Source organism: Saccostrea cucullata, unplaced genomic scaffold (assembly GCF_032062105.1).
Source record: "Saccostrea cucullata isolate Sc308-1 unplaced genomic scaffold, CSIRO_AGI_Scuc_v1 ctg7970, whole genome shotgun sequence".
Taxonomy (NCBI): Eukaryota; Metazoa; Mollusca; class Bivalvia; order Ostreida; family Ostreidae; genus Saccostrea; species Saccostrea cuccullata.
This window is the reverse complement of record NW_026933036.1, coordinates 5,115-29,465: the sequence shown is the minus strand read 5'-3', so window position 1 is coordinate 29,465 and position 24,351 is coordinate 5,115. Positions and strand designations below refer to the sequence as shown.

The window sequence follows — 24,351 nt, the reverse complement described above, 5'->3', positions numbered from 1 at the left end:
GAAGAATTGATATAGGTCTGTAGTTTCCTGGATCGGCATGGTCCCCGCTCTTAAAAATAGGGGTGATTTTTGCTATTTTTAAATGTGATGGAAATACCCCATTAATGATGCTAGCATTTATAAGATGTGTAATGGATTTGCATATGACATTTGCTGAAAGTTTTAGTAGACTAGGCCCAATAAAATCTACACCTGCGAATTTATTTACATCTAGTGCATTTAACATATTAAATACTTCTGTCTCACTAATTTGGTGAATACTGAAAAAATTTTCATTCCCAAGTTTTGATTTTGTAAAGCTGTCTAATAATTTAGAATCAAAATTTTGCACTGACATATCTGACAATAATTTACTGGATACCTCTGTAAAGTGTTTATTTAAAATATCAACTATATCCTGTACATTTTCAAAATCAGAACCATTCTGAGTGATACGAGTTGGTGTAAAGTTACTGGAGTCTGGAGATGCCAACTTGTTTAAATAACCCCACATTTCTTTAGGATTTGAGCTTTCTTCAATAGCTGATTTGTAATAAGATGTTTTGGCTTGATCAATTAGCTGTGTGACTTTATTTCTCCAAAATCTGAAATTGTTTGAATCACCCCGTATATGGTATAAATCACGTAAATGCCTAGCCTCGTTAATTTCTGGTGTAAGCCATTTAGGTCGAATATCTGTCTTGACCCTTTTTGTTTTTACTTTTGCATGTTTGTTAAGAATACCATTAAATAAATCATAAAAACTGTTCAATATTTCGTTTGGATCATCAAGTTGGAGAAGAGTGTTGAAATTTGCGTTTTCTAAATCTTTAAGAAAATTATTTTCATTAAACTTTTTAAAGTCTCGGAATTGAATTTCGATATGTTTGCCTTTTCGCTGCATGCAGCTTGCCTTGCGTGTAGAACATACGGGATAGTGGTCGGAGATAGCAATAGGGGGAACACAGATTTCACATATGTTATCTGGTTTTGTCGTATAAAAAATGATCAATTAAGGTACTTGAGGTACTGGTTATCCTTGTAGGTACAGTAATTATCTGTGAAAGTCCAAACTCCTCTAAAGCAGATGTCCAGTATTGGGGGGGTCTTTCATTAAATCAATATTGAAATCACCTGATAGAATTATTTCAGTGTCGTCACAGCAGGAGGCACGGTTCACCTCCCTTGCCAGGTCCTCCGCCCAGCAGGAGGGGGCAGATGGTGGACGATAAGCAGAGCAATAGAATATAGGTTTTGAATTTTTTAGATTTATCTCTAGCCAGATTGTCTCAATATTACTGATCTCAAAATCAGTTCTACGTTTATATGTGATATCACTTGAAATATAAATAAGAATTCCACCACCTGCCCTTAATGCAAGGTCCTTTCTTTCAAAAACAAACCCATCAATAAACAGTTCTGAATTCCCTACTTGCTCACTCAAAAAAGTTTCACATAATCCTAAAATATCTAAAGATTGCCGTGTTTGAAGCAACAGTTTAATTTCATCTATTTTAGGAATAATATGACAAATATTTAAATTTCCGAAACGTAAACCTTTCTTAATCAATCTAAATCCTGAATCTTTTTGTATTTGTGAAGTATGAATTTGGTTATTGGTCATAGGAGCTTGATTTTTTGTTTGTGAAACAGATTTGAATGAGTTTATCATAAGTGGAGTTATGTTAGCAGTTTGTATAATTGAGCTCTCATCATTGAGAGAAGTTTTCACTTTGTCCGAGAGAGTCTTATTCTTAATATATGGTTTTCTGGGCAGTTCAGATTTAACAGAGGTATTATAAACTAAATTATTAGTTTGATTTAAACAAGAACATTGAAAATCGTTACATTCAGTACATACAGTGCCTAGAATAGAATATCTATTTAAATTTAATGTAGATTTAGTATTGTCGTGAACGGCTATACATTCCTTGCCTAATACCTAATACACACAGAATTTGGTCTTGTGGCCTAGTTCTCCGCAATTCCAACAGTCTAGTTTTCGGCCATGCCTGCAGTGGCGTGAGGTATGTCCATGTTCACCACAGAAGTAACACGTTACGGACTGGCTAAAGCTGGAATTTCCGTTGTCCCTTACTGCTCCCTTGCCACGTAAAATCGGAACTTCGTTGTTCATCTGTTTAAGTAGCGCTGACGTTCCCTTATCGGAAAGGTGTATCCCGTCTTTCCAATAATGCACGTTGTTGACCTCTTTGAAAACACTCTTATTAGAAATGAACAAACCTCCATACTCATCACAAACATATCTTAGCGTGTTATTCACATACGAAACATCTACGTCCCGTCTCGGTAAAACTTCTGAGAAATAAACTTTGGTAGTTGGAGATCGATCCTTGATGTTTTTGATTATTTCTACAGCGTCATGTTCTACGGCATCCATTTCTCTACGAGATGAGGCATCATTTCCTCCGGCGTGGACAATTATGTGAGAGTAATCTTCAACAGCGGTTTGATGTAGCTTAGACTTGATTCCGGAAAGCTTGGCCCCTCTGTTGGTTCTCACATGGACATATTGTTGTAGTCCCCTAGTTCTCACCCTTTGTAAGATAGAGCTGCCTATAATAAGTTTGGCCTCACCAGAAGTTTTCTTTTGTTTAAAGGATCTTTCAGGTGTACTTGTAGGTGTGGAGTTGATACATGGTTCAGTGTTTGTACCCGAATCTGATGTATATTTTGTTTCCTTGTCAGGGGTTGTAAGATCACACTGTGTGTGTCTAGATGCTGAATTCTGTGGGAAAGAATTCAAACCCTGCACATCTGTTTCCTTGTTTTTCACCACCTTAAAAAGTGTCTGTGTGTTTTTGTCCAACAATGTGGGGTTGGTCTTGCATCTGAGTTTCTCTTTTAATTCCTGTATTTCTTGTGCTAACTCACGGACTGCCGATTGTAGGGCTTGTATTGTACCTGCACACTGTGTACAATTTAGAGCATTATCAGTACTGGCTGTCAATAGAGCATCGTTTTTTACAGGCGTTGATGACAATTGTGGAATAGATTGCCCCAACATACTACTAATGCTGTTAGAGGTTTTGTTTCTTATGTCATTAAGGAATTTGTCCAGCCACGAGTTTGCCGACGATCCTTGAATGTGCAGGACGCTGGTGCCAGAATAGAGTGTAGCTGTCACAGTATTGCACTCAGACTTGAAAATCTGGCCATTCTTCCCTACTTCTTTAATTGCATTAAGTTCTTTTTCCAAATAGTTCAAAATAGTGGCATATTTGTCTTGTTGAAACGATACAGTTATGCTGTATTTGTTAAAAGTCACATTCAAAAAACTTGGTATACTCACTCCATTAGGTGTGATAATTCCAGATTCACTAAATGATTGAGAAAGTCCAGAAAAAGATGTAAACAAGCTCGAGTTAATACTTTGATCCATAATTATTCTAAAATTTAGTCAGGTATTTAGCCATAGTACATACAGTATTATCACTCATAGCAATTAAGCACAGGTAATCATTATATTACTAGTATTCCAAATTGTGTTCATTTTAGATGAGAAATTACTTTGAATATATAAATTTTGTTCGGGTAAGTATAAGTCACATTATCAAGCGATGGGGTATACGATGAGAAACCGATGCGTTTTTTGATGAAAATGGCGTGGTTGCCGGCCGAACACCACTTGTGATCGGACGGTGATTGAGGCCATTTTGCGAATCGGTAGGGTCATCGGTAGGAAATAATTTGTATTTAAAATTCAGCGATGTCTCCAACGATGCCTCACATCGCTCCTCATCGGCAACCCATCATTCACACATCTTTCATGCATCGGCTGCTGTATGGCCGAACATCGTCCAATATCCTTTGAATCTGAGGTCATCGGGGGATTGAGTGGTGTTCAAACAGATAACGGCCGATCATTGGTCGATGTTCAAGCAAACATTGGCCCGTAGTCGACCAATGTATGATAGATGTTCACCAATGTATGAGCGATGTAATACACATCAACCGATTATCCTGGAACATCGTTTTATGATTAGCAATGCATCGCTGGACCTTTGTGAGTCCAACCGGCAACCACACTATTTTTATCATAAAACGCATTGGTTGCCCATCGTATACCCGGCGCTGGATAATGTGACTGATACTTTAAGGACTACTAGGCCGATGTGGACCAATGTTGGGGCATCGTTAACACCACGGAATACCACCGATTACCACCGGTCTACGGCCACCGGCCGGGAAATGTGACCTAGGCATTAAGCACCATAACCGATTTTCATACCCTGCACGTCATTCCTACGATGGCCGATATCAGCCTGTACAAATTCCGACTGCTTTTAAAATTTGTACATCTAAAATGTACATTGACATGTACATTTTGCAATGACAGTGCACACTTCGTGTTCTTAACTTTTTCTGTACACGTACATTTTGCAATGACAGTGCACACTTTGTGCTCTTAATTTTTGTCTGTTCATGTACAAAATGGCAAAAAGGCAAATGTCAAAACGTGAGCGATTGAAACGCATATGCTCTTACTTACAATTCCTGGTTGGCGAAAAACCATTAAATATGAATAAAAGTGTACAACGGGGAAAAGTTGAACAATTAATATCAAAACAAGATTTGTTTTGTAAAACACTATGCCAGCAATGATAACACAATTCAGGGGTGGGACGTAGACGTGGTATACACCTGTAAGATGTTTTAAGGGTAGCAAAGTCAAAAACACTGGAGACCTTTTGTTTTTTTCAAAAAAGTATTGTGTTATGGTTAATTACTGAACACTTGCAACTTACAGTTTTTCAATTGATGGTCAAAGGTAACAGTTGAGGTCACAATTTAATCTTACGTTATATTATGGTTAGAATCTTACTCGATCATAAAACGTCCTTTGCAACTTCCCTTCACTTTTGATCAAAAAGGAGTGTAAACTATATAGTCATCATTTTCTGGGTTGGATGGGGGCAATTCATTGTACAAGAAATGTTTGTGGAGGGTGGTTTTAATCTATGGGAATTTAATATTTTTCAGTAAAAGAAGACAAATTTTAACATTAGTTTTAATTTTTACAAGAATATTTACATTTTCTTTTAATATTTCTCATCCTTTTTATCGCAAAATTAATCTTCTCAGTGCCTTGTCCAATTTAAATCATATTTAATCGTTTTTCGCCAACCAGGAGTTGTAATCAGAAGCAAATGTGTTTCAACCGTTCACGTTTTGACATTTGCCTTTTTGCCATTTTGTACATGTACAGACAAAAGTGAAAAGCATAAAGTGTGCACTGTCATTGCAAAATGTACATGTACAGAAAAAAGTTAAGAACACGAAGTGTGCACTGTCATTGCAAAATGTACATGTCAATGTACATTTTTGATGTACAAATTTCAATAGCAGTCGAAATATGTACAGGCTGATATCGGCCATCGTACATTCCCGTATTCTTTATCATATTTCGCATTTCTTCGGAGGTGATTCGGTTCAGTGGGAAATGGATTCAACACAGAACATTTACATTTAAATAGCTTTCTTTGATTCTGACAACTCAAGTACCAGAAATAATACTAGGAGTAGTGAACTTTAAAAATATTTCCAGTGAAACTTTTGACAAGTGCGATTGTCCAGTGTTAAGCTGTGGAAATATAAACCGTTTAAAATAAGGTGTTGTAAGACTAAACGAAAAAAAGTATCTAAATCTTAAGATATAAAATGAAGACATATCTAAAAGCAGTATTGGTATATTTTGTGATTTTCAGCTCTTTTTTGGGATCTTTTGGTGAAGATTACCACGATGTTAGGAACTTAACAGATGGATTACTTCAAGTTTATTCCAGGACTATTATTCCAAAAAGAAACCAAAGTGAAACAATCAAGCTAGAAATGGATGTTAGTCTAAAAGCTCTGAACAAATTTAATGTTGTAGATGGACATATGACAGTTGTAACAGCTATAGCTTTAAAGTGGAATGACGAACTACTATCTTGGGACCCACAAACCAATAAAAACATCACAGAATTAAATCTACCACTTGGCAAAATCTGGTCACCAAATCTCTACCTATTGAATTGTGCCGAGAAGTTTTTTATCTACAAAGGGGATCCAGATACGAAGGAAGTTGAGTTCTCGAGCAATGGGGAAGCTCGGTTGTTTTTCATGGAAGTCTTTACCACAACATGTACTTCAGACATAGCATATTATCCTAACGATATACACCACTGCAAAATATATTTATCGACTCTTACTTCTTCTTCAAAACTTAAAATGGGATCAGCAAAAGTGGATACATTGGATTTCGAAACTAACGGAGAATGGAATCTCGGAAACACAAAATCTGAGGTACATTACTTGGATTCTAAAAACATAGAGCGTGTGGTGATTACAATTAACTTAGAGCGAAAAATGTTGTTTCACATGATAAATGTCGTAGCTCCGGTTGTCTTTCTGGGTTTTGTTAACGTGATCGTTTTCAAGCTTCCTGTGGAAAGTGGAGAACGAATGTCATTTGCAATGACTGTTCTTCTGAGCTTTGCTGTCTATATGACTTTAGTGGCAGATAAAATGCCACAAACGAGTAATACTACCTCTGTGTTCTGTATGTACCTTATGGCTATGCTGATATACAGTACCCTTATAACAATTGCTACAACGTTTAGCATTAACTGCCATCATACTAAAACAAACCCTTTGATGGAATATTTTAAAAGAATTCAGCAAACGTGCATAAAACTTTCAAAATTCAGGTCTACAAAAACAAGAGATGATAATGTTGAAGAAATGAAATTTCCCTCGCACAAAGAAACTAAGGAGAAAAATACGTTAGACCAAAAATTGGAAACCGTTTATGAAGATTATGCAGTGGGGACAAACAATGTTGACTTTGTCTTCTTTGTCCTTTTTGTAATTTATTTCTTTGTTGCAAACCTACTTTTATTTGCGTTAATTCTTTGCCGATGAAAAGGCTACAAGAGAATCAATTTACTAAAAGAATGATGTAGGACACAATTTATCCAAATTCAGTTTAGTTGTGCCCAAAATAACTTTCAACTTGAGCCATGTTTTAAAAAAATGGCTGCCCTCCCGACCGACTGGCTAAAATGGTCAGACTGAAGACTTTTTTGTACCTCCTGGAAGGATTTATTTTTGTATGCATTCTGGAAAATAAATTTCTGTTTTGTTTCCTCATTTGGGAGAAGGCAAACAGCCATTTTTTTTAAAGTTCGCCTGAAATATTCTTTAAAGATTATTTGAAATATAACAATATATAAAAAAAAAAGGGAAAAAAACTGCGTGTAGTATTCATTCAGAAAATTGTATTATTTTTGGCTAAACTAAATGAAAATGAAGCACACGGAGGTATCGAAAAGTATTCAAGCTAAGAAGTCAAATCAAACAATAAAAATCAGGAGAAGAGCAAACACGGGCCTCCAAAACATAAGAGGAGGCAGATGACATGGAGGAAAGGCATCCCTGCCGACCTACCCACCCGTCGTGTGCTCCTTGTCATGCTCAGGAAAAAAATCTGTGGAGAATTCAATGTGTATAAAATGGAGTAACAATTTGTATGGAAACACTTTCTGAAAATAATTTGTATCGTCAGTATTTGACTTAATAGACTTATTTCTGACAAGGTCTTTGTATCGATTATATAACTTACGAAATGATGATTTAAAACGAGACTGTTGGTATTTTTATTTCATCAACTTGTTCGTTAATAACTTACCTTTTTAGATATTGTTCATACATAGAGACTACTCTTGAGTATCAAACCAACTGAAACAACGAATAATTATTAAGTTCAAATGTCCATCAAAACATTTCAAATTGGGAGAAATGCAAACATGGACCTCTAGTATCATCAGATGGGGGTCAGAGGCAATGGAGATGTAAATGTATTCTGTCGTTTAGTTACGCCCGACGTGTGCTTTTTGCCTAACGTTAAACCTCGTATACAATGCAGTGCCAAAAAACAGAATGGGTCATTCTTTTATAGTTCCTTTATAAATACGTGCTTACATTCATTACTTATTGATAGAAGATTTTTATTTTTTGTCAAATTATGAAAATTATATGAAACGGGTTTCAAACGTAGACTTTTTTTAATTTCTAGATGTAACTGAAACTAAGATATCCCCCCCCCCCTTATAATAAAATTATATGAAATGAGTAAATTTGTTGTAATCATGTCATGGTCAATTAAAAGGAATAAATTTGGAATACAAAAAACTACACTGTGACAGTAATTTTTTTTATTTTAAAACTCAAAGTCATTTATCATTGAGGGACACCCAGAGACCTAGTGTGCCCTATTATTCAATGATAAGCATTGCTAAAATTATTATATTAGAATTTAAAAAAAAAAAATTGACTTACATGGTGTAAAACCAGAAATATTCGTTTGAGATTTGATTTCGTTAATTCAGTGTTGACAAAAAGCAACGAAATAAAATCCACCAAAAGACTATTCCATTACTAAACATTGAATAGGATTACTTTTGAAAATGTGTGCTTTTATAGTATATTAATACACTAAAATGTTATGAAAAGGTTGTTAAGAAGAGAAGTCTTAAAGGAGACGAGGGCTTCTATCGATGAGGGATAGAATTCCAGTCCACAGGAACCTAAGTTCTCATAGAAAGTAAAATGTCTTTTAGCAGTAACTTAATTAAAGAAATTCAGATATCTGAAAACTAGGTAGCGTTCTGAAATTCGCATCCCAATACTTAGGTAAATAAAAGATTTCAAGAAATCGATTTCAACCAATTTGAATGAGTTTCGATACAGTTCAAGCAATTAATTTTTATTGAATCCAACATGAATGAAAATTACCTATGTCAATTGACAAACTAACTGTTAGTTATCCAAATAGGGTATTGATCAGGGAATCAATATAGTCAAACAAGGAGAGTTAAATTTCATTGATTTCCTGAAAATGTTCGCTTGTTTTACGTATTTTAATGAAGGACAAAGTAAGGAGATTACATTTTTACTTGGAATGATATTTCGAATCTCTGGTTTTTATTTATGTTTCTAAACATCATAGGACGGTTAAGTTATTTCGAAATAAATGCAAAATATGATGATTTATACATTTACAACAAGTACGATACCTTCCCTGTGTAAACACTGATGAAAAATACATCCAGCGGAAGAACACTGAGACAGTCAGACGGAGATAAAAACACTACAAATGTTTTATAGGTCATATTGGGGGGATATAATCTCCGTATTTATATACCCCTTTATCGTATGGTATATTTTTAGCCCTATCAGTCTGTCTGTTTGTCTTTTTGTCCGCAAAACTTTTACATTACCCGAAACTTTTGATTGGTTGAAGCTTTGGCACTTATAATTTACTTGTACGTTTTTTTGTGATAAAGCCTTTCTTAAGTACCCCTTGACTTTGACCTATGAGTTTGACAAAATTTATTTTGGCCATAACTTCTAAACAGTCTGTACTTCGGTTTTCATGTGTATTCTTTGTGATAAGACCTTTCCATGGATAATTGAATATATATAAATATTTTTCACCTGACCCTCTTTTAAGGAAGGTCCACTTTTACGGATCCGGTTTTAATTTTACACACCAATATAAAATTCTGATTATTACTTGTCTATTGAAATAATATCTTTTTGGATGACTGAAAATATATTTATTTGTTATAGTGTCATTGTGCATACAAAGCATTTAATATACATTATTAATGGAAATTAACACTTTGCACTCTGTCCATAGGATCTACATGTCATTTAGTACATACACAGACAAGATATTCTTAATTGCTTTTATGGACCTAATTAAGGCTTTTAAATTTTCTTTTAAACAGACTTACTTGATATCTATTTTTATTGATTTTGAGCCTACATCATCATTTTAAATTTCACTTTTTTCAAATTTTGCAAAGAATGATTGAAAAAAAATGATATTTCAAAAATGGGGATATACATGTTCAAAAGGCTGCTGTGTAAAAGAACTATATGCGGTATATTGCATATCTTTGCCCCCACAAAAGTCAAATTTTGAAAAATTATTGAAATATGCTGAATTTCATAAATTGTATGAGAAATATAAATTAACAGATCATATTATAGTTTCAAAGTAGTTTATTGACATTTTTTGTTTTTATGAAGTCACAAACTAGTTCGATTTTATGTAATTTTTTAGAAAGAGGACAAAATGGACAAAAATTCAACAATGTTAGCTTTAACATTTATAGAGCGCAAGTTTGCTCAGGAACAATATTTACATATTTCATTGATATTATCATTCTACACATATCAAAATATTGAGCCTGATCAGATCTGCGCTCGGTGACTTTCACTCAAAATATCGACGTAAAATATACATTTTTCTGTGCAAATCATGGAAATTTTAAGTTTACGTCATTTTCGTGACGTCATTACAAACATATGACGTCATTGCTAAAGAAAATATTCAGTGTTTTGAAGTCAGCATATACTAACCTGTTTAAAGGATTATTTAAGTTACTAAACTTGTGTCCGATCCTTTTGACTTTGTTCAATAAAATGATGACCGTCAAGCGAAAACCACCCTTATCTGCATTATGACGTTATCGAGAAAACGAGCGCTAAAGTTGACGTCATAAATGTTTGCCGCATTTTGCAAATAAATGCAGAGTGAAGACGCATCATTAATTATAATATTTTTTCATACAGTAAATGCCTATACTAAACAACATAATGAGTAGTCGTAATTGTAATAATAAGTATTACTCAACAAACTAGACAAGGATTCACTATATTACCATTTCATTGTAAAATAAAATTGTACAAGATTCAGATTCAATACAAATGTGGCACTGTATTTTTCTAAAGTTTGGGAATGATGTAATAAATTAAAACTCATTCATGTTGAATTATTGAATTTCCATGTCGTTTTAACCTAGAAATCGATTTTTTTTAAATATGATTTTCTAAATGCTGATTGTAACGTCATGAACTTGGGCATTTTCCCGTACTTTCTCAAAGGTTGCAGAAGGCTCAATTTTCAGTGGAATTTTCTTTCAGAATACATATATTCTGAAAATATGTGATTTTTTCAAAGCATTTAAAACAATATATCCACATATTGAAGCGGGCGACGGCTGTGGGCATTATTTTCTAAGGGAAATTAACCACAGAACTGAGTCATTTTGAGGCTTTTCTGCAAAACAACTTTTAAAGTGTACCATTTTAATTACGTTATATTTCCAGAATGGTCACCCGTCATGCCATATTCTTTAATAATTTATCATAACCATCTATTCAACTCATTTTGAAGCCAATTTCATTATTTTTGAGAGCAGTAAAATTTTAGGGAACAATACAGACCAAACTGTACCTTAGATAGAATCTAAAAATGTTGTCTTATAGATTCAAAGAGGCCTCCCATGTCAATTTCAAAAATCCACGCCCACTGACATCAGACTTGGAGTCGCACGAGATAAACGCATGCGTTTTAGGTACCGGTAATTTTTTTAAGAAATCAACTTACCTAACTTATAATGCTTTATCACAGATAACTGCACAAGATATTTCATCCTCTTTTTTTGTAATTTGAAACTGAATAATTGTTCCTTTCATGAATTCTTCTTGATTTCATTTTTATGGAATATATGGAGAAATTAAGCGAACAGTATTCAAACTCAAAAGTCCAGTTAACATAACAAAATAGCAGAGCAAACACGGACCTCCAAAACATTAAAGAACTGTGGTCAGTTGCCATGGAGGAGTGAACATCCCCTGCCGACAGGTCACAACCACATTGTGTTCCTTTTTATGATCGGGAAACAACGGAAATACATTAACAATTTAGTGTGTGTATATTGGCCTAATATTTATAGTATGAAAAACGTCGGTCAGTTTTTGACTTATTGATAAATCGTATTTTGCTGACAAGGTCATTGTATCGAACATAGAACCTACAAAATGATGACTTTAAACGAGACTGTTGATATATTTGTTCATGTAAAATATAAATAAAATAAAGCGAATAATTTGGAAGACATAAACATCATTTGCAGGCGTACGCGGAATATGACTACAAAATTAAGGAAAGTTGACGGTGATAAAGCTGAAGTCATCTCTCAAAAAATTTTGCTGTTGGTCGTACTTATCATCTACAAGTGTGGCCTGTACAACATCTAATTATAAACCTAATGTGAGATATCTATGTGATATCTTTCATTTCAAATTAAGACATTAAGAAAACCTCAATAGTTTTGCAGAGCAGGCCGAAAGTGCGAATTACATTGGATAATAATTGATTTTTTCTTCGAATTTGCCCAATGTATGCGAAGGGAAATAATCCAATGCTTGTCAATTCTTCAAAAATTCTCCATCCAATACATGCGTGACAGTGAAGATCAACCTTCCACACTTCGTGACAAAATGAAGTATAGTTTTCCCCATATGAGTAAAAACTTTGATAAATCTTATACATCAAGATATAATTTTTTTTTTTACATTTTGTGGCATTTGAGTTCTTATATTAAACTTATTAATTTCTTTTTTACTTTTACGAGATGCGATAAAAATGGGATTTAGGTTTAACGCCATTCTTAATAAATCTAATAAAACCAAGAATTATTTTATTTTTCTGAAGCAAGGGTTAGCTATTTCTTTTAATGTGTTTTATATAAGAGTACTTGTAATAGGTTTACCCCGACTTGCACTCAAACTGGATTTGCAGATGAATTGGGTGAATGCTTTCATTATGCTTGTGATTTTTTTATACGCCCATAACCTTTCTTACAATGTCACAGTTGTGTTCTCGTGCGGTTTATAAACTTTTTAGTATTTTTTAAAAAGTTAAGTGAATCAAAAACTTAAATGTGCTTTATTTTAATCAAGGAGGACCCGATGTCCAATTGATGTGAGTCTTACATAATTTCTGGTAAACAATGATAAATATCGACAAAAAAAAAAACGAAAACATTTAAGCTTTTCCATCGTTTACTTTTCTCGTTTATGGAGTAGTATTCCACTTTGTCCTGCTTTGGTATTTATGTCCCTCAGCTTATTTGTTACCCAAGAGCTTGCTCTGAATACGATTATTTTTTTAAATCCAGGCGTGCTACTCACTTACGTAAATTGAAGTTACAGAGATTCTAAAGCCTCATTCAAAGTAGGCATTTCGCATAACTCGCTTTTATGATCAAGACGTCCATGGATATTATACTAAAAACTGATGACAGAATATTCAAAGAAATAACATAGCAATCTAAACATTGCTTTTTTTAAACCCCCCCCCCCCCCGCAAAAAAAATCATATGCATCCATAATTCATCGGCACTGAAAAGTATTTAAACCGTATTATGGCAATTTTAGAGGTATTCTTGGGCTTTGAAAATATGAATTTAGTAATTAATTCCTAGTCCAACCTATAGATGGTATTTTCTTAATTTCACAATTTGGTGATATTTTACAATAACCTTCATCCACTTGAATGAAAAAGAAATCTCTAAGGCAGAAATACATAAAATACGGAACAAATGTGATAATTTGGCGCTTTCCAACAAATTCCCATGGGTCCAATAGTAAAATTGACAACTTTTGAGATAGACCCTAAAAAATTGGAAAGGTAAACATTCGATTTTTAAATCTTAAAACAATAAATAAAAGAGTAAAAAAATAAATATTAAAAAAAACTAGTGCTAATTGTAACGGGAACCGTTACAGATGTTCCCCAAACGCTCCCCAACTCCCTTTTGGTGCCATATTCCATGTAAGTCTTATTAAATAAGACAACATCTGTGCATTTTTGACTTTAACAACGTTTTCCCAGAGGTATACCAATTATATTCAAAGTTTAACATTGCAGGCGTGCGCATGTGAATGCATGTGCGTAATGATCATATCATCTTGTCTACACTATCTATATATTTAAAAATACTATATATCAAAGCATTTAGTCCAAAAGTATTAAAAATCACTCATTTAAGTGTATTTTTAATTTCACTCGTTCCAAATGCACGCACGTGCGTGCACGTGCATGATGACCATACCTTCTTGTAGGAGTTTGTTATATTTATCTATGTTCTGAATCCCATCCTGTTTGGTTGAAAAACAAGAGAGTTATAGCCATTTCAAGTTTCAGCCAATCAGATTGCAGCACACGTGCATGCTCGTGATTTCATGAATTTTTTTGTATATCATATTGCAGGATATCCTAATGTAAAACTATGTTTTAAATTTCAAAGCATTTCGTCATAAAACAAAGGGGATGTAGCCATTTAAAGTTTCATCCAATCAGAATGCAGCACACGTGCATGCGCGTGATTTCTTTAATTTTTCTGTATATCATATTGCAGGGTATACTAAAGTATGACTATGTTTTAAATTTCAAAGCGTTTCATCAAAAAACAAAGGAGATATAGCCTTTTAAAGTTTCAGCCAATCAGATTGCAGCACACGTGCATGCGCGTGATTTCTTGAAATTTTTTTTATACCATATTGTAGAATATCCTAGTTCATGACTATGTTTAAAGTTTCAAAGCATTTCGTCAAAAAACAAAAGAGATATTGAGATTTTTGTTTCAGCCAATCAGAGCGAAGCTCACGTGCACGCGCGTGAGTTCGTGCTAATTTGACAGTGTCATCTATTAACACTATTAATATATCATTATGTAATGAGTTTCAAAGCATTTCATCAAAAAATGTAAAAGTTATGGCCATATTAAGTATATCAGTCATTTCACTCACTTCACGCGCCCGCACGTGCAGGCGTATGCGCGCAAAATGACCTTCGTTCCGCACACCTACACTACACACCCATTAACCCTAAAAAGGTTTTAACTTAGTTTGGTGAACAGTTTCTGAGAACACTTCCGGACAAAAAAGTACCGGAGAAGAAATAAGAAGAAAAAAGAATAATAACTAGGGCTAATTGTAACGGGAACCGTTACAGATGTTCCCCAAACGCTCCCCAGCTCCCTTTTGTGCCATATTCCCCGAAGCTTCATTAAATAAGACAAACGCGATACATATAACATTTTAACAAGGTTTTCGCAGAAGTAATCAATTTCAGCATTGCACGCATGTGCATTTGAATGCATGTGCATAATGACCATATCATCTTGTCTACACTATTCATATATTTTAATATACTAAATATACTAAATATTACAACATTTAATCCAAAAAAATGTTTAATCTAGTGTATTTGTAATTTTTCTCCTTTCACGTGCACGCACGTGCATGCATGTGCATCATGATCATACCCTTTTGTAGGAGTCTATAATATCTATTTATGTTCTGAATCCCATCCTGTTTGGTTGAAAACCAAGGGAGTTATAGCCATTTAAAGTTTAAGCCAATCAGATTGCAGTGCACGTGCATGCGCGTGATTTGATGAAAATTATTATATATCATATTGTAGGATTTCCTAAAGCATGCCTATGTTTTAAATTTCAAAGCATTTCGTCAAAAAACAAAAAAGATATTGAGAATTTTGTTTCAGCCAATCAGAGCGAAGCGCACGTTCATGCACATGCAAGCATGTTCATGATGACCACACCTTCTTCTAGGAGTCCATTATGTCTGTCTATGTTCTAAATCCCATGCTGTTTGGTTCAAAAACAATGGAGTTATAGCCATTTAAAGTTTTAGCCAATCAGATTGCAGCACACGTGCATGCGCGTAATTTCATGACAATTGCTATATATCATATTGTAAGACATATATATATAACATCCTAAAGTATGTCTAAGTTTTAAATTTCATAGCATTTCGTCAAAAAACAGAAAAGATATTGAGATTTTTGTTTCAGCCAATCAGAGCGAAGCGCACGTGCATGCACGTGAGTTTGTGCTAATTTGACAGTGTCACATTATCTACACTATTAATATATCTTTATATAATGAGTTTCAAATCATTTCATTAAAAAATGTAAAAGTTATACTAATATTAAGTAAATCAGTCATTTCATTCATATCACGCGCACGCACGTGCATGCGTATGCGCGCAAAATGACCTTTGTTCCGCACACCTACACTACACACCTATTAACCCTAAAAAGGTTTTAGCTTAGTTGGGTGAACAGTTTCTGAGAACACTCGCGGACAAAAAAAGTCCGGAGAAGAAATAAGAAGAAAAAAGAATAACTAGTGCTAATTGTAACGGGAACCGTTACAGATGTTCCCCCAAACGCTCCCCAACTCCCCTTTGGTGCCATATTCCCTGTAAGCTTCATTAAATAAGACAAACTCTATGCATTTATGACTTTAACAACGTTTCCCTTTGAGGATACCAATTATTTTCAAATGTTAATCGCACCCGCGCGCATGTGAATGCAGGTGCGTAATGACTATATCATTTTTGTACACAATTCATAAATATTTTGATATACTATATTTGAAAGAATTTAGTCCAAAAGTATTAAAAAATCACTCATTCAAGTGTATTTTTATTATCACTAGTTCTAAATGCACGCACGTGCGTACACGTGCATGATAACCAAACCATCTTGTAGGAGTCCCTTATATCTATCTATATTCTAAATTCCATCCTGTTTGGTTGAAAAACAAGGGATTAATAGCCATTTCAAGTTTCAGCCAATCAGATTGCAGCACACGTGCATGCGCGTGATTTCATAATTTTTTTTTTTCGTTATCGTATTGTAGGACATCCTAATGAATGACTATGTTTTAAATTTCAAAACATTTCTTCAAAAAGCAAAGGAGATATAGCCCTTTCAAGTTTCAGCCAATCAGATTGCAGCACACGTTCATGCGCGTGATTTCTTGATTTTTTTTTTGTATATGATATTGCAGGATATCTTAATTCATGACTACATTCTAAATTTCAAAGCATTTCATCAAAAAACAAAGGAGATAAAGCCATTTAAATTTACAGCCAATCAGATTGACGCGCATGCGCATTCACGTGATTTCATGAAAATTTTTATATATCATGTTGTAGGATATTATAATACATGACTATGTTCTAAATTTCAAAGCATTTTGTCAAAAAACAAAAAAGATATTGAGATTTTTGTTTCAGCCAATCAGAGCGAAGTGCACGTGCATGCGCGCGAGTTCGTGCTAATTTGACAGTGTCATATTATCTACACTTGTAATATATCCTTATATAATAAGTTTCAAATCAATTCATTAAAAAAATGTAAAAAGTTGTGGCTTTATTAAATATATCAGTCATTTCACGTGTTGCACGCGCACGCACGTGCAGTCGTATGCGCGCAAAATGACCTTCGTTCCGCACACCTACACTACACACCTATTAACCCTAAAAAGGTTTTAGCTCAGTTGGGTGAACAGTTTCTGAGAACACTCGCGGACAAAAAAGTACCGGAGAACAAATAAGAAAAAAAATAATAATAATAATAAGAAACCGAGTAAAAACAATATGTTCCCAAACTCCGTTTGGGGAACATAATAATAACTAGTGCTAATTGTAACGGGGACCGTTACAGATGTTCCCCAAACGCTCCCCAACTCCCATTTGGTGCCATATTCCCTATAAGCTTCATTAAATAAGACAAACTCTACGCATTTGAGACTTTAACAACGTTTACCCAGAAGTGTACCAATTTCATTCAAATTTTAGCATTGCACGCGTGCGCACGTGAATGCATGTGCGTAATGACCATACAATCTTGTCTTTACAATCTATAGATTTTAATATACTAAATATCAAAGTATTTAATCCAAACGTATTAAAAATACGCTAATTCAAGTGTATTTTTGATTTTATTCATTTCACGTGCACGCACGTGCTCACATGAGCATGGCGACCATACTTTCTTGTCCATTACATCTATCTATGTTCTAAATCCCACCCCGTTTGGTTGAAAACCAAGGGAGTTATAGCTGTTCAAAGTTTCAGCCAATCAGATTGCAGCGCACGTGTATGCATGTGCATGGTGACCATGTCTTCTTGTAGAAGTCTATTATATCTATCCATGTTCCAAATCCCATCCTGTTTGGTTGAAAACCGAGGGAGTTATAGCTATTTAAAGCATAAGCCAATCAGATTGCAGCGCACGTGCATGCACGCGTTTTCAAAATAATTGCTATATATCTTATTGTAGGATATCCTAATGCATGCCTATATTTAAAATTTCAAAGGATTTCGTCAAAAAACAAGAAAGATATTGAGACTTTAGTTGCAGCCAATCAGAGCGAAGTGCACGTGCATGCGCGTGAGATCTTGCTATTTTCACCATGTCGTCATGTCTATACTACTAATATATCCTCACATTATGAGTTTCAAAGCATTTCATCTAAAAATAGAACAGTTGTGGCTATATCTATTATATTGGTCATTTCACGTGTTGCACGTGCACGCTCTTGCAAGCACGTGCGCGCAAAATGACCTTGATTCCGCAAATCTACATAACATGTCTACTAACCCTAAAAAGGTTTTACCTACATCGGACGAACAGTTTACAAGATCATTCCCGGACAAAAAAGTTCCAGGAAGAAGAAGAAGAAGAAAAATAATAATAACTAGTTCTAATTGTAACGGGGACCGTTACAGATGTTCCCCAAACGCTCCCCAACTCCCTTTTTGTGCCATTTTCCTGTAAGACTTTCTTGAAATATCCTCAGTATCAAAGGATTTTATCAAAGAAATATAAAAACTAGTGATATCAACTGCATATCATATACGCGCACGCACATGCATGCACATACAGGATGATCATGGCATGTTGTCCAAACTATTAACATATCTTTATATCGTGAGGAATAATAAAAATATCATAAAAATATAAATGTCACTGTTTTTAAATACATTAGTGATTTTACGTATTGCGCATGCGCACGTGCATGCATGCATGTCCTTGTATTCAATTTTGATTGTACCATAATGTAGGAATCCATTATACCTATTCATATTCTAAATTTCATCCCATTTCGTTGAGAACTTAGCAAGATATAGTCATTTAAAGTTTCAGCCAATCAGATTGCAGCACACGTGCATTCGCATGCTTTCATGATAATCCTTATATATCATGCTGTAGATCTTCATAGTGTATGACTATGTTCAAAATTTCAAAGGATTTTGTCAAAAAACAAGAAAGATATTGAGACTTTAGTTTCAGCCAATCAGAGCGAAGTGCACGTGCATGCGCGTGAGATCTTGCTATTTTGATCATGTCATCATATGTATACCAGTAATATATCTTCATATTATGAGTTTCAAAGCATTTCATCAAAAAATAGAAAAATTTAAGCTAAATCTATTATATTGGTCATTTCACCTATTGCACGTGCGCGCTCTTGCAAGCACGTGCGCGCAAATTGACCTTGATTCCGCAAATCTACATAACATGTCTACTGACCCTATAAAGGTTTTACCTACATCGGATGAACAGTTTACAAGATCATTCCCGGACAAAAAAGTACCCAGGAAGAAGAAGAAGAAGAAAAATAATAATAATAATAATAATAAGAAACAGAGTAAAAACAATATGTTCCCCAACTTCGTTTGGGGAACATAATAATAAGAAACAGAGTAAAAACAATATGTTCCCCAACTTCGTTTGGGGAACATAATAAGAAACAGAGTAAAAACAATATGTTCCCAAACTCCGTTTGGGGAACATAATAATTATCAAAATCGCTAGGGCAGAAATAATTAGACTAGGCCTCGTTATTTTAAAGTATATGCGTATAGATTTCTTTTTTTTCCAAAGAAATACTGATTGCCTGCTTGCCCAATATACGAGGGTTGTCCGGTAAAATCGTGGACAAAGCGTTTTTCTCAAAAAATAATGGACGCATTAAGCTGAAATTTTCAGTGAATATTTATTTGTAATATTTAAGTGCATCATAATTTTTTGGATAAAATAAAGACAAAAATAAAGATTTTATTATGCTTGAATGTGCACAAGGTAAGGTCCTACGGCGCACGGTCAAAACACGAAGGTTTTATTAGAGAATACACGAGTATTGATTTGCAATAAAAGATATAAATAGAAAAGATTAGGGGGAAATTATCCTTATTCGATTCCACAATTTATTTTGTCGTCTTTTTAAAAATTTCAAGGCATTTGGTTAATTTTTTGCAGTTTTCTGAGCATAATTGAGAAAGTGGTTAATACATCACACGAAAAATGGTGACATTTGATAACGTTACGGAGCACCGGAGAGCAGTTTGCTTTGATTTAGATGGTGTAATAACGCTGTAAGAAACTTTAAATGAATACAGAAGAAAAATAATCCACCCAAAATTACCAGATCTTTAGTATACAAATGAAATGGTAGTTTTCTTTGTAAAGTCTTTCTTGATCAATTCCCAGATAGTACAAAACATACGGACAAAGTGCTATCGTAATAGCAAAAGACGCTGTCACTGTTGACCGTCTATATAAGATTGTCTATTAATTGAATGATGGTGGAAATATTTTCCATAACTTACTAATAAATCCTCAGAAGATTGCAAGTTTGTGCCAGATTGGTTCATCAATTGTTTATGGAGACTAAAGTATGTGCATCAATGAAATTCCGAAATTAAGTGGGACTTATCACACCTTATTTTTAGCGCAAAGATGAAACGTGACGCTGTTTTAGACGCTTTGGCGTTATCATCTTTGCGCCGTAAGGCGACACAACACAATATATAACATAAAATCACATAATTCGTTATTTATGCATATATCTATTTGAAAATTGCTATGTTTATTTAGAAAATATGTACTAAGGAGTAGTGAAAATTTCAGAACGCAGTGATGATTATTATTTACAAGAGACAAACTGTCCAAGATTTTACCAGACAACCCTCGTATATTTGTCTATTTGACATGGTATTATCACACAACAAAATCATTAAAGAACAATGAATTTAAATGTCACTAAATTAAGAGCTAAACCGAAAGTAGAACCGAAACCAATATTTTTGAATTCGGTGTATTTGTTGATAATTATGCTAATTAGTGGAAAATGATGCTCTTTTTAATATCTTATATAGGTGTCGTTATTGTTCTTAAAATTACAGCTGCTCAGTTGAGTTTTCACTCGGTGGATTCGTGTCCAAAAAACCAAACAGAATGGGACAAAAGGCGATTAATGAAGAACTGCAAAGAGCCAGCACCTGACTACCATTGCGCTCCCATTGAGTCAAATAAGGAACAGCTTGGGGAAATCTGCTCCAATCAAGCATTAACTTTGGAAGGTATCAGTGTCACAATTAATTGAGCGAGAAAACAGCATTTAATGAATGCCAACACCAGTTCTACGTCATTGCATTCTTAAATAATCATATGAATTTCAATTTGTATCGAGATAATTTCTCTCGTTACAAATGCATTTGCTGTACTTTGATATAGAATTAAACACTTTTGATGGGGAAAAATCTGGAATTTATGGTTCTTTTTTTTTTTTTTTTTCTTTTTTTTGTTTTTTTTTTTTTTTTTTGCAAAATTTTTCATAATTTGATATCTTCTAAAAACCTCCGATAATGCATGCTGATTTTTGTCTATATATATCTGATGGCACTGTAATCTTGAAAAATTATCAGTAGGTAAGGTACCTTGCGTATGTCCTTAACTCTTACCGATTTTCTCTCTGTACGTGACTTTTTACCCTCAAGGATTTATCAGAAATTTTTCAATTTCACTTTATAAACAAAAATGCTTTATATTTACAGGATTTTGTCCAGTGATAAATGCAGTTTCTCATAATCTTGATTTCGTAGAATGTTCTACTAATGGATGCCCACAAAAGCCGTTTGTGTCCACAGAGGTTTACAAATGTGAGTGTAAACTGGCTACATATTGTGTAGAAGGTGTTCAAGGAAAAGACAAATGTTACGGTAGATCCCGCTGAATTTGATTACCTATTAAAGAAAAATCCTTTAAATAACAGTAAAACCATGAACACTCATATTTATATGGGATCAAACATCAGTAACTGTTGATTCAATATTTTCAAACTCTCACGAACAACAAAGCCATGATGTCAGTTTAATTTGGAAGCATTCTGGGCTAGTGAAGATTTGAATTTGTCAAAATTGCAACCACCAGGGCTCGAAGGCCACCATGGATGGTCTGTTTTAAATCTAAAAGAAACAAAATCTTTTCTTTTTTTTAAAAGAACAGCAAAGCCTTGATTGTTCATATTTATATATGGAAGCATTCTGCAGAAGTGAAGAATCAAATTTGTTTTTATGATGACCCAAACGGGTAGCATTGGGCAACAATGGACAATAAAAGTTTTAGAAAGGAATATATAATCTTTCACACAAGAACTGCAAAATGTTATTATTCATATTATATGGAAGCATCTTCAGGCAGTGTAGATTCAATTTTGTTCAAATCAAACCACAGGAAGATGAGGGGGATTTTCAAATCATCTTTGCAGGAACATAAATGTCATATTAGTTATTATACCCTCCGCTTGAAAAGTGGGAGGGTATATAGTAGTCGGTATGTCCGTCCGTCCGTCCGTCTGTTACGCTTTGGGGTACCCATCTCTTATCCACAACTCCTCTCATACCACCGAAGGAAATTTAATGAAACTTTCACAGAATCTTTATTACATATTGCCATTGTGCACCTCCTACTTTACCTTTTGATCTGACATATATTTTCCAGAGCAAAACGTGGATACTGCCATTATATTCATATGGGAGGCGGGGGTATTATTTAGTGAGCTCATTGCTCACAGCACCTCTAGTTTTTACTTGTAATCAATTTCTGTTTGAACTTCTATTGTGATACTGTCCTACATCCTAGAAAGAGGCAAGTAACTGGCGCATTAGTTAATAAACAAAAATATCAACAACATTTCTTGATATATTGTAAATGATTGTTTAAAAAAGTGATTCATATACATTTTTAGGTTATTTTCCTTCTCCGAGTTTTGTTGTCTATTGATTTTCCGTTTGCTTGACCATGAATGACAAGAATCACAAGGTGTGACTGATCTTCAGGTTATGCCTACTCCTCCATGGCATCTGATCCAAATTTTGATCTCTCAAACATGTGCAGAGCTGAAATTAAAGTAAATCTTAGAACATTTCAAGAGGGATAATTTTGATGTCATCTGTGCGCTGGCAAAACTTGGCAAATAACATAAGTCCTGTCCTGTTCGTTTTATTGTTTCTGTTTATTTTTCTCACAATTATGACGACTAATTTATATACTGTACCTCATGTACCACTGATGTTGGTTTGAGTGAAAGAAAGGAACATGAACTTATTAAATAAAACACATGTTATCGTAAAAATAATACATTTGTCTTAAAATGCATGTGTACTGATTTTATGCCTTTTTTTATTTAGATCCCGTATGCTTTACTAAGAAATCTCACAGCAAACAACGTCAAAATAGATGTGACAGGTGCGTTAAATTTATATAATTTCATTTTGGTTGTAACGCATCATTCTTTTGGATAAAAAATTTAATCTACATTGTATAACCTGGGTTGCCTTAGTCACAATGACTTACGTCAAAAAGATATCAATCCGCTTGACGTTGATACATTTTAAATAGGAACAATTTTAAGGCATTTGTAAGGGGGGGAATTGACTTGTTTTTCGTTCTCAATGATTGAAAATTAAATAATAATTAAGAAATGACTTCTTGGCCAAATAACTGTATTCGAGTATAACCTGGTTTGGGTCAATTTATGATTTATAATCCGCTTTGCGGATTATAAAAACATAATCTGACCCAGACAAAGTTAGACTCGAATAATTTAGCAAAGAATTAGAGGCATTCCTTATAATTTGATTTTAAAATTCCTTATAATTTAATCTTAAAATCATTAAACCATGCACTGTGGTTGCGTTTTATTAGTTCAAATTTTCCTCTCAATAAAACAACTGACACATATATAGCAGTCTTGATGATTCTTTACCGGTGGAAAGATCGAGTTACTGTTTGAAGGTACATTTACTAAACCTGGAATTTATCATGAATCCCGAGGACTGGAATTAAGAGGATTGCATAAATACAGATGATTCAGCTGTTTGTCAAAGGTGTGTGTCCCCATAACAAACCAGGTTATACAGATACAACTTTGCGTTCCTATTTTGATAATAACCAATGGGAGGCTAGAATACAAAATAGAAATAGATCTAGAATAATATAATAGATAATAATAATAATAATATAAAAATAGAATAGAAAACAAAATTAAGTAACGAATGAATTAAATAGCAACCCAAGCTATACTGAGTTGCTATACTATTATTCAGTATACATGTAACTTGGGTTGCTATAAAATCATCCTTAAATACGTGATATATACGAGGGTTGATCCAAAAGTAATGTCACTGTGTCCATATCTTTAATATTTGGTGTCATATTATCAAATATAATGCACCAAAAGATGCATAAACATAAATCTAATCAAAATTGAAAATTTCATTTAATAATGTTAAATTGAATCCATTTTATAGACGTTTAAAACATTAAACATAGGGGGTGTCGCCGCG

The 24,351-nt window shown here is 34.0% G+C and overlaps 1 protein-coding gene across 1 annotated transcript; it reads left to right on the top strand.

Moving 5' to 3' along the window:
- Positions 1-5,832: 5,832 nt before the first annotated feature.
- Positions 5,833-23,251, top strand: LOC134237059 (neuronal acetylcholine receptor subunit alpha-4-like; the record flags this gene model as incomplete). Its single annotated transcript, XM_062719143.1, has 4 exons — positions 5,833-6,849; positions 20,847-21,084; positions 21,559-21,663; positions 23,194-23,251. Coding segments are annotated over exons 1-4 (1,418 nt in total), but the record flags the coding sequence as incomplete, so codon positions are not given.
- Positions 23,252-24,351: the final 1,100 nt, after the last annotated feature.